The 12,350-nt window shown below is 35.2% G+C and overlaps 1 protein-coding gene across 2 annotated transcripts in view; it reads right to left on the bottom strand.

Annotated features, from left to right (window-relative positions):
- Positions 1-12,350, bottom strand: part of TEX10 (testis expressed 10) — a 57,608-nt gene that overhangs the window by 15,473 nt on the left and 29,785 nt on the right. For both annotated transcript variants that reach the window (XM_027039548.2, XM_053204878.1), the window contains 6 exons: positions 11,555-11,793; positions 10,664-10,799; positions 8,676-8,851; positions 6,971-7,148; positions 2,408-2,496; positions 680-813 (listed from right to left, as the gene is read on the bottom strand). In XM_027039548.2, coding sequence (XP_026895349.1) covers positions 680-813; positions 2,408-2,496; positions 6,971-7,148; positions 8,676-8,851; positions 10,664-10,799; positions 11,555-11,793 — 952 coding nt within the window. The remainder of the gene's footprint in view (positions 1-679; positions 814-2,407; positions 2,497-6,970; positions 7,149-8,675; positions 8,852-10,663; positions 10,800-11,554; positions 11,794-12,350) is intronic.

The following is a 12,350-nucleotide window of genomic DNA, read 5'->3' as shown; positions in this document are numbered from 1 at the left end:
CAGAACCTCTTGGGATTCTCTCTTTCCCTCTCTCTCTGCCCCTCACCCGCTCGTGCTCATGCTCTCTCTCTCTCAAAATAAACAGACTTTAAACAAAGGTTAAATGGTTTAAAATTTTAACTAAGTTTATAAAAGGATAATCAAAGTCCCATTTTAAAAGACTGCTTAAAGTTATTGTATTTATCTTAAAAATAAGATTTGTAGATTGAACTTTAAAACTTAATGAAAAACAGGGCTTTAAATTATCTTTAATATACTATGTACTAATTCTCAAAACCAAAAGAACTGCAGAATAATCTTTGTTAAAAAACGTCACCTTCAAAGATACCAAATCCAAGTAGTTTTACGCATCCTTCAAGACTTAAGTCAAATTCTCCCTTTTCATAGAAGCATCTATCCTATCCATTCTATACTAGATAAAAGAAAATAAATTTATCTCCACCATTCAGACTGCTAATTTATTCTGTTCTAGTAGTGCAACCAGTAATGAAAAACACTCCTCTTTTAGAAACATGTATCTCCTATCCAAGATAAGTGCTCTCAAAATGTGGATCATTTCTTATACTACTCTTTATCTCTGAAAGGATCTCCTACAAGGCAATCCTAATATATAATAACTATTGGTAGTTGATGAACAGAATTTTAATAATCATAAGTTTCTTTTTAAATGCACTATTACCTCTGTAACATCCCAATGATGTAAAAACTGATCCAAGTCAGTAAGGTAAAGAAGCACAGGGGAAAGCTGTGTCTGGATGACGTGAGGAACTCCTCGAAGGCTCTGAAGCCAAGTCAACTCCTCTTTTGAAAACCCTAATTTAGGTACAAAGAAAGTTAATTTAAAAAAATAAATCACAAAACAAATGACAGTCTTATTTTTAAAAAATAGACATGTACCTTCAAGTTTAAATTCTTTAGCTACTCTGCTTTCTCTGAGTTTCTGCTTTTCACATATTTTAAAAAACGAATTGCTAGCAATGGAGGCAGTAAAAGTCCTATTAATTATGTACACAAAGGATGTGATCTGACCTAATATATGATGCAGCAACAAGTTAAGTTTTACCCCTTATACTGGGAACCATACCACTTTTACTTTAAAAAATGTGAAAGGCATAAGCTTTTCCATTAATGGCAGGTTTAAAAAAGCAAATCAACAAGTAAAATGATATACTCCTTCATATGTATACTATCTATATATTTTTTTGTATAATAGCCCTTCAAATGTTTTAACCAACTGAGCCACCCAGGAGCTCTAATAGCCCTTCAAATGTTTTAAAACTCTCCCTCCTAAACCCTTCTGGATTTTTTTTTTTTTTTTTGGATAATACATGTGTAGTTCTTCCAACTACACTTTATACAGCAAAATTTCTGATCCTCTTACCACCCCTATTACATACACTTGGTCTGACCTACATAGACAACTTGACAGTATCTCCTGACAGTGCTCAGAAGGATCAGAATACCAGCGATGTGGCCTGCTCTGATGTTCAAATCACTGTATTTCCATGACATTAAGCCTAAAGAATCACCATCTAGTTTGATGGCCACATCACAGTACTGACTCCTAATGAGCTTTCTAAAACCACTAACCCTTTTGACTCGTACCACTATTAAAACATAAAATCCCTGCCTTCTATCTCAAATGGGTACATCCAAAACTATCATATAAACACTCATTTATCTGCGTATATAATATGTATCTTGGATTCAGCTCATTATCAGCACTTGTCAAGTTTTTTCTGGAGTATCTTAACCTATTCATTAAATCTCCTAAATTTTAAGCCTTCAGAAAATGTCAAAGAATGTCATCTTTATCCTCCAAATATACAACAGAAATGTTGAAACAGTACAATCATTTAAAACAAAAGTAATAATACTTACACATCTAACTTATTTGTAGATTCATTTTACTAACTTTGCTTTTGAGCAATGGAATGTAGAAAATGGCTAACTGAAATCTGATGTACTTGCTATCAAGCTGAACATTTTAAACATTTTTAAAATGGATATTCTGCTCATCAACTTTTTAAAGTATGCAATGAGGTTTGCACCTATCTGAAAGAGTCAAGTATGTCCAACTCACTGTAAAGCAAGATAATCAAGTTGAGAAATTAGACTTAGAAATAAATGAAAATATAATCATGTGACATTCAACTCATCTCCAGAGTATTTGTACTCTGAGAGATTTAAACATGAATCATGTATATCCCTGCCTCAAAAGCCTGACACTGGAGAATACAAATATTCCTTCAAAGATCCCAACTTGTTAGCCATAAAAATCATTTCAACGTAAATAGATTATTTACCATCTTCAAAACTTAGAACCAAACAGATAAGACAGTAAATCTTAGGGGAACTTTTATACCAGATTTTTCCTTTCCTTAATCTGTCAGGTGAATGTCTTTACCTGTAAGTGTTGAAAATAAGAAGCTGAAATAGTCCACATCACTCATCAACCAGTCTTTAGCTGAATACTTCCATCCAGAAAATGATGATCTATAACAAACAATAGGAGAATTATTACCAGAGGTGACCAACTTGGAAGACTTTGAAAAGCAGCACAATACATAACTATGTTTCTTTATTCAAAACAAATCTGCACTAATAACTTAAAAACCCATAGTATATATTCACTTTAAATATAAGGGCTCAAGTACCAGAATATAGGAAGTTCAACTTCTAACATACTTATGCAAAATATCCATGAAAAAGCATAACTGATCCATATATATGGTATAAATTAGAAAATTTCCATGCCATTCGAAAATCAGATTCCAAGGAGCCAAGATGAAGCTTTGCTTTTCACTAGCAGGTTTGGCTGCTACTTGATTTTCATAAAGTCTTACCTTGTTTACTTAAATGAGCTAAGTTTAAACAAGCTCGTTTTCTAACTAAGCAAAAAGTATCTTAGGTTAGGCAAAGAATATTCCATGTAAAATCATTCTAGGATAATCATGTGTTCCTATACTGTGCAAAGCTGTAACTGGGTCTACGTCATAATAGCACAGCTAAGTATTCATGGTATACTTAGGGGAATAGCTAAATGTAAAGCAGCTTCTCGTTAAATGAGGATTATGTGGTTCCTGGTAGGGGATCAGTTTCCAGTGATTCCTTTAAAAACTCTCTTCAAGTTAAGACTAAGGGAAAAGACAACAAATGTTAGTCTCAGATATGGCCAAAAAAAGGGGGGGGGGGGGGTGCTGAGAATGATCAGATCCAACAAGCTGAGGCTACAAATTTTTTCAGTTATCTGAATAAATGTCAGACAAAATTGGGCGTTTCTAATTCAACTAGAAGCACTTAATTTACTGTTAAAATAGCTAATATTTATTACCATTCTTTAAATTTGGGCAGTTAAAATAATGGAAACACCCTTTTGTGAGTATTATTCCCACAATAAGCAAAAGACTTATGGAAGGAGTAACAAAAACGGAGAGGTTATTTTAAAAAGCCAGAAATGCACAATGGGAAAGAGTACAAAATGGTAATTAGAAAACAAACTAATATGCTTTTGAACCCAGTGAAAACAGAAAGCAACTGTGCCATCCAGTGGCTAAAAAAGGTAGCAAAATCCATTTAAGAGACTGCTTTCAACAAATGACAAGCAATATATCATACTGCCCTTAAAATTATGATGACCATATATACTGTCAAAGCCAGAACACTTCTGAGGTAAGCTGGGACAAAAGAACTAAACTGAAACTGTTCCTGACAGAGGAGGTCATGTATTTACCCTACTTAAAAACCAGGCCAAACTTCTTAGTCCCAAATTTCTCCCTTGTCAGATTTTTCTCTAACAGTGTGGATTCTCTCCACATTTATGTCTTATGTTTCCCAATCCAGCTGTAAATAAACTAGGGGCAGAAAGGATAAGGAATGAGCAAAGGTAAGGGGGAAAACACAAGGAGAATGGTATGGGGGGGAGGGGGAGTCAAACTCTAAAAGACTTTAAGTGGGTGATAAAAATTAGATAGGGGCAACAACTCTAATTGCACTTTTAAAAAGATGAATACAGGGGCGCCTGGGTGGTGCAATCGGTTAGGCGTCCGGTTTCAGCCAGGTCACGATCTCGCGGTCCGTGAGTTCGAGCCCCGCGTCAGGCTCTGGGCTGATGGCTCGGAGCCTGGAGCCTGTTTCCGATTCTGTGTCTCCCTCTCTCTCTGCCCCTCCCCCATTCATGCTCTGTCTCTCTCTGTCCCAAAAATAAATAAAAACGTTGGAAAAATAAATAAATAAATAAAAAATGAATACCAACAGTTTTTAGCTGATGGGTTTTTCACATATGGAACAAACTATTCTTTGGGGTTAACTCTCTCGGATAAAGACAAACAGGACATCAGAACTACAAAACCTAAAAGAACCTGATCTCATAATACACTTAGTGTAACAGACAAAAATCAGAATTAAAGCAATATTTAAGGAAAATTAATCTGGCAAAAGTGCAAAAGTTAGATGGAATATTATAACAGTACAGGTGTAAGATTATGAAAAGCAACTGGCTTGTGTATAGTCATAGTTGAGGACAGAAGGGGGTATTTTGAAAAGAAAACCAGATATGAAATAACTCAGTGTATGTCTAAGGGAAACAAACATTATTGTTAAATTCTGAATCTAGGAAGTGATATAATGATGTCACTGGCCTAAGAAAGTTCAGAAGTCCTAATTTTGTATTATTTTTTTAAAAAGAGATTCATCTGGAAAAAAAAAAAAAAGAGATTCATCTGAATGGGAACAATACATCTACAGAGAGAGAAGTCTACTAACAGACTCTGCTAAAAAACAGAATTTAACTTGGTGGATTCTTAACTATATTGACAATATGCTTTTAATTTGGTGATTATGAATCCCGACTATTTGTAAATATATTTTCTCAATAGTTACCACAAATCTCCACAGAAAGAAAAAAAAATTGAAAACATCCTTGGCAAAAGTTATCAAGTCAATCATAACTGATATTGATAAAGATACAAACATAGCTTCCAAAGAGAATTAGTTTCAAGAAGTGTTCAAAAACTGATTTTAAGTCAACGTGAAAACAGATCCTTCACCAGTTATATCAAAGGAACAGAGTGCCCTCTACTGGAAGTTAATAAACAAAACCACTTCAGTAACAAAAAGAAACCACATTTAATTTTTTTAAAGGCCTGCTAAATAACTGCTTACTAGACGAGGATTTTTTTCCCTTAGAAAGAAAAACACTGAAACTAATATATGCTTAAAACACTTAAAGGTAAGACCAAGTCTCTCTAATGCACATGCACACAGAAGAAATAAGAGTGAATTTCACATATAAACAAACACATTGCCGATAGCTCTCTTCTGCTAGCTAAAAACAAAGGTAAATCACACTTTAGGTGACTGATTCCAAGATATGTCTTATAATGGTAAGAGGTGACTGTCAAACAAGCTAAAGGAAGTCTACCAATAAAGTGAGCTACTCCTATTTAACCAGGATAGAGGATCTGTATTGTACAAGTCACAAGGAAGTTATTAGTCTTTAAACTTTTCAGGTACCACCTAGATTTCAATTTCTCCCTAAAACCATATTAGACCCTATGAGCCACAATCAATAATAAATCTTACTGAACACTAAAAATATTATGCCTAATGATACAAACATAAGGTGTTTAAGGATACTTTGAATACCCACAATATGAAACACTGTTATAAAACATTTAAGAGTAAAATGATGCAGCCACTGTGGAACACGTTACAGCAGTTCCTCGAAGAATTAAACAGAGAATTACCATGGGACCCAACAATTCCACTTCTGGGTATATAGCCAAAAGAATTTAAAGCAAGGACTCAAACAGATATCTGTACACCAATGATCACAGCAGCATTATTCACAAAAGCTAGAAGATGGAAACAACCAAGTTTCCATCAAGGGAAAAATAAACAAAATGTAGTATATACATATACTGGAACATTAAGTCAACCTTAAAAAGGAAATTCTGATACATGATACGATGTGGATGTACCTTGAAGAGTTATGCTGAGTGAAATAAGCAAGACACAAAAGGTCATATATAGTATGATTCCATTTATATGAGGTACTTAGAATACTCTAAATCATGAAGGGGTGTCTGGGTGGCTCAGTCGGTTAAGAGTCTGACTTTGGCTCAGATCATGATCTCACAGTTCAGTTTGTGAGTTCAAGCCCCACGCTGGACTCTGTGCTGACAGATTGAAACCTGGAGCCTGCTTTGGATTCTGTATCTCCCTCTCTCTGCCCCTCCCCATTGCGTGATCTCTCTCTCTCTCTCTCTCAAAAATAAACATTAATTTATTTATTTTTTTTATCATGAAGATAGAACAGTGGTTACTAAGGGCCGGGGGAGAGGGGGATGAGGAGTTACTGTTTAACGCATGCAGAGTTTCAGTTTGGAATGATAAAAAAGTTGTGGAGATGGACAGCGGTGCTGGCTGCACAACAATGTGAAAGTACTTAATGCCACTGCACAGTTTTAACTGTATACTTAAAACCGGTTAAAATGGTTAAGTTTTATGTTATCTACATTTAACCACACACACACACAAAAAGAGATTTCAACTGATTCCTCGCCTGAGTCACAAACATATTTATTTCACCAGCTACATTAAATTTGGAGGTCCCTGAAAAGGTGGTCTGTATCACAATCCCATTAACACCAAAGGTTTTATTTAAGCATAGTACTCTCACCTGCCACTGAACCCTTACTACAGGCTTTTGAGAATTTAAAATCTGTACATTATGTACAAATTATAGATAATTTCTATCTATACAAATCACTAAAAAACTTGAAACAGTCTTACTCCAGTGAACTTTATCTAGCAATAATAGGATGAAGAGTTTTAAATGTTGCATTAAGAGCAAATGAAGCAAATGAAGTTAGTAGCAGTATAAGCCTTCTGTAATTTACACACTGCCAGTAAAAGGCATGGGAGAAAAGACTATATACTTAAAATATAGCTCACTTGAGGATGCTACCTCATGTGCAGTATCCCGATAAGCATGGCAGCCAAACTTGAACTGAGTCTTCCCATAATACAGCAACGACTTAACCGAGAAAGTAAATCAGCAGGCAGACTGGGTAGAAAATATACAAGCTGGACCAAACGCTGCTGAGAGTCTGCTGGAAGAACCACCACAGTGCCTTCTTGTGGATCTAGTGGGGTAGGTAACACATATTAAAGTCAACTATAAAAGATATACAGAGATTAAATTAGTAAAGCAGATTGAGTGCTTGCTTACTTTTTACTGTATTAAACTGAATTTCAACTTATCATCTACATAAAAAAGTTTTATCATAAAGTGTATGTAGGACTTGAACTATTTTCTAAAGTAAAACAATGAACATTATTAAAGATATATTTATTTAACACTGTAATAATTCCACAACATCCAAGTGTCAATGTCTGAAATAATAACTTTGATGGGGTAAAGGGACTGAACCAAAGTAAAACGGTAAAAAACAAGCGCTTTTGCTAAACAGTGACAATTACAATACCAACCTAATTTAAAGCAGAAGACATCTACATATAAGCAGTACTGAAAAAAAAAGACTTAAAAATATAACTCAAAAAGGATGGAAGCAAACCAAATGTCCATCACTTAATGAATGGGTAAATATAAGTGACAGATTCATAGAGTGGAATACTAGTACTCAGCAAAACAAAAAAAAAAAGTACAGATACATGCACACTACAATATGCATGTATACTGCCAACAGTACATTAAGTGAAAGTAGCCAGATTCAAAAGGCTCTACATTATGTAATTCCATTTATAACAAATGTCCGGAACAGGCAAATCCATACAGACAGGAAAGTAGATTGGTGGTTGCCAGGAGCTGGAGAAGGACTACTAATGGGTTTAATTTCCTTTTGGGGTGATAAAAATATTCTGGAATCAGACAGTGGTGACTGCACAACTTTGGGAATATGTTAAAAACACTGAAATATACATTGTAAAAGGGCAAATTTTATGGTTTGTGAATTACATCTCAATAATAAATACATATTACATATATGTAATACCTCCCAATATGCTTTTATTGGTATTTTTGCTTAACATATAAAATAGTTCCAAGGATGAATAAAAAAGTATAAATATATAGAAGTCATACAAAATATCCTTTATGATTAATTTGCTGCCAAAGCTTCAAAGGAATTTTTTTAAATACCTGATCAGTTTTGAATTTGTAAACAGCATGTGGCTGAAAAGACAATTTAAGAATCCAAGAAGCATCTACAACCATTAACCTTCTAAAAGTATCCTAATAAAAAATACTTACTATTGAAAATGAATTTACTATTTGATATTTTGTTCCGGCACTTTAACCATGGTGTGAATAATTTATAATAATTCAAAGGAAAGGCAAACCTAAAGAGTTCCACTTAGAAACTTCTTTCCTAGGGGTGCCTGGGTGGCTCAGTCAGTTAAGCAGCCGACTTCGGCTCAGGTCATGATCTCACAGCTTGTGTGTTTGAGCCCCACATGGCTTTGTACTGAAAGCTCAGAGCCTGGAGCCTGCTTCAGATTCTGTCTCCCTCTCTCTCTGCCCCACCCCCGCTCACACTCTGTCTCTCTCTCCTTCAAAAATAAATAAACATTAAAAAAAAAATTTTTTTTTAAAGAAACTTCTTTCCTAATGCAGGGTAGATCAATGGTTACCTACACAGTTAAACTCTTACCATAGATTCGGAGAGCAGAAGCTTGTAAACTTTTTAGTAATTCTTTATTTGCTCGTGCTGCTGCAGTATGGATGATATCAATAAGCTGTGTTGAGAGCTCAGGATTTCGGGAGCCAAGATGAGCAAGCTGCAATGGTAAACCAGCCAGCCAACGGGATAACACCTTACTACGATATCTAAGAAACACCAAGGAAGAACAAAATAAAGTATAAAGACAAGAGAAATAAGTTTAAACAAACAAAAAAAATTTTTAACTTAAATATACCACAGAGTGACATTATTATCTACCAAGAACACAACATGTACTCATTTAAAAAAAAATTTTTTTAACATTTATTTATTTTTGAGACAGAGACAGAGCATGAACGGGGGAGGGTCAGAGAGAGAGGGAGACACAGAATCGGAAGCAGGCTCCAGGCTCTGAGCCATCAGCCCAGAGCCCGACGCGGGGCTTGAACTCACGGACCGCGAGATCATGACCTGAGCCGAAGTCGGACGCTCAACCGACTGAGCCACCCAGGCGCCCCAACATGTACTCATTTAAACATTTTAGAGTTTATAAGACCAGAAGCATCATTTATTCAGCTGTAGCATTTTCCAAGGTTTTAACCACTCACTTAAAAAGAGCATGCAATTTGGGGCACTATCTAAATTGCATGTTTATCTTCAAAAACAGACACTACTACTGACACTACTACTGCTCATTGTGTTCTATTTATCCTTACAGTATTAGCTGTTATACTAACTCAATAATGCATTCAATGTAGGGTGCTCTCACACTAAATGGTTTCAAACCTGTGTTATTTTAGTTCTTCAGTATACAGTTGACCTTTGAACAATATGGTTTTGAACTGCATGGGTCTGCTTACATGCAGGTTTTTTTCAATAAATATACTGGAAATTTTTTTGTGAAAACCTCACAAACTGCACACCCTAGAAACACTGAAAACATTAAGCTAGGTATTATTGTAAGAATACAATACATAATATATATAACATACAAAATATGTTTATCAACTTATCGGTAAGGCTTCTAGTCAACAGTAGGCTATTAGTAGTTAAGTTCTGAGGGAGTCAAAAGTTACATACAGTTTTTCAACTGTAATGGGGAGGGGGGTCAGTGTCCCTAATCCCCACACTGTTCAAGGATCAACTGTACTTATACTTGCTAAAGCTCCAATGTCTCTTCACTCAGGCAACGGCAATCACTTTTGCTGTACCCCAAGAGCTTAGTGAATTAAGCATGACCTTTGCTGTCAGACCTAAACTTAAGTCTCAGCTCTGTTTCCCATTAATTATAGGACACTCACCAACTTATTAAACTAAGCTTCAGTTTCCTCCTACAAAACGAAAGTAACAGTATCTACACCTCAAAGTAGGAATATGAGATTTAGATGAATTATGAAAAGCACCCGGCTTCTACTAAAGACTCAAATATGTTTCAACAACTACCTACATATGCTCAGGTATCCCCAAACCTTATCTTCCACCTAAACATATCTTCCTGACTTCCAAACTATATCTCAAATTCACCATATCAAAAAATTAATTCCTTAGTTCTACTCTTTGTGTTATCCATCTCAACTGATAGCACCAAACTAAGCCCGAAACTTTTTCATCTTCTATCGTCTTCATTCTTACACCATATGCCCCAATATGCCACTAATAGCTAATGGTTCGACCTCCATAGTTTTTACAGAAAGCAAAAGAAAAAGCTGAGGCTGCTATAGGTTACTCCAACTGACCTTAAGTTGTAAGTGGACAAGTGGAAATATAAGCTCAAAGAGGCTTTTATCTGCTGGTGGTGCACATAAAGATTACTGGCACTAGTATGCATGTTTCTATATACAATTTTATATCTTTTCTTATATGCAGCCAAACAAAATAAAAAGAATGAACATCTCCAAAGATTTTTACCACTCTAGTATCTTAAGTAGACTACAAAATAACTCCACCAAAAAAGAAAGGTAAAATAAATGAAACCTTACCTGACTCTGTAAGATCTCAGTTCTTCTTTTTGATAGATTTTACTGAAAAACTTTAGTAACAAAGTTCGAACTGGAAGGAGAAGGCCTCTCTGCTGATACAATGTATAAACTGCCTTGATGAGAGACTCTGTAGCCTCTAAATACAAGAACAACTGTATATTAATCAAAAATGTTTCTTCACCAGCTCCCAAATTCCTCTAAAAGCACAGAAACACTTTACTTTGTTCCTATGACAAAGCAGATCTTAGTCACAAACTGATACTACCACTGAAGTCCAATAGTAATGAGTTAATATAAAGTCAGACTGCAACCTGAGACTACAGTGTAATTTTTGTAAGGGACAACAAACCTATGTAATGATGACAAAAACCAAGATATTAGAAAGATGAAGAAGATGGGAACCAAACAGGAAAGCTTTGTTTTTGAATGAAAAGAATTCGTAAATCACACTAAAAATAGACTTTATGTGATATAACTTCAGGCTAGCAGAAAGGTAGAGACAGGCAGGATTCAACTCATTCTATATGGATAAAAGGGGAAAGTGCTCAATTTCTAATCAAACTAGACCAGAAAAGTGTATTTCTTTATCATTAGGCTCAATACCATTCTGAAGTAATACCTACCTCCTTTTACTCAAGTCTGTAATCTACTAGAAATTTAATCATATTGCTTCACAGTGGACCTACTCACCTGAGAAAGAGATGCCCTGAGTAATAACCATTTCAGTGTTCAAGCAGATAGTCCATTTATAATTATACTAGCTAACTTTTAAGGTTTGAATGTAATTAACTTGTCTACATGAAATGTGTGAAAGTCATCAATTCAAAGCTAGACCCTAACAGCATGCATAAGAGCTCCTCTCTTAAATAAGGACAAAGCAAGAACACCTACCTCTGTTAGGTTGTATCTGCATTAATCTCCATGATACTCCAAGCAATCTGTTTAGCTGCTTACTATTTAGCCTAAAGCCATCTTCAAGGGTCTTTGTCACAAATTTCCTTATCATTTCTATCCAATTGGAATCCTTCTGTAAAGTTGAGGCATTTGCCAAGGAGACCATGATATCAGACAGCGTTAAATTCAGTAAGAGATGATCTACATTATTGGAGAGAATTGTGCAATGCTTGATGCTAAAAACAAACAAAGACAAATACATCTATAACATGTTATATCTACCACGCCTGCTTCACTTAGAATACTTAAAAATAATCTATCAATGGGTCAAAAAATATTTCCTTCTAAAATAAATTGCTAAAACAGGTATGGAGGCAAGGTTTAGGCCACTGTTTTGTAAATAAACCATTCCTTATAGAATCAAGTTGTTAGTAAGACACAAATTACAATGTATCCTGCTCAGTTAATTACCCAAGTTACTCTTTACACAAAAGGTCAAGGTCTTTGTAACAATGCTTGGTAATCCTAAATGCAATTTGGAGATAAGACTTGAGAACCTCAACATGCTTGAAGATTTTTTTAAAGCAGATACTTGTATTTGGATGTAGGTCACGGCAGATCCTGACTCTGCTTCTACCTCATCAACATAATCACTAATTTCTCCTGGCCACAATTTCCGTATGTGTGACAGAAGGAGACTGGTCCAGATAAGCAATGTTCTGAAACAACGTATATGATACACATATGAAAATCATTTTTCCCAGCCAAATAAAACATTTATTTCAGACTTTGA

This window comes from Acinonyx jubatus, chromosome D4 (assembly GCF_027475565.1).
Source record: "Acinonyx jubatus isolate Ajub_Pintada_27869175 chromosome D4, VMU_Ajub_asm_v1.0, whole genome shotgun sequence".
In the NCBI taxonomy this organism is placed as follows: Eukaryota; Metazoa; Chordata; class Mammalia; order Carnivora; family Felidae; genus Acinonyx; species Acinonyx jubatus.
This window is presented reverse-complemented; position numbering and strand designations above follow the sequence as displayed.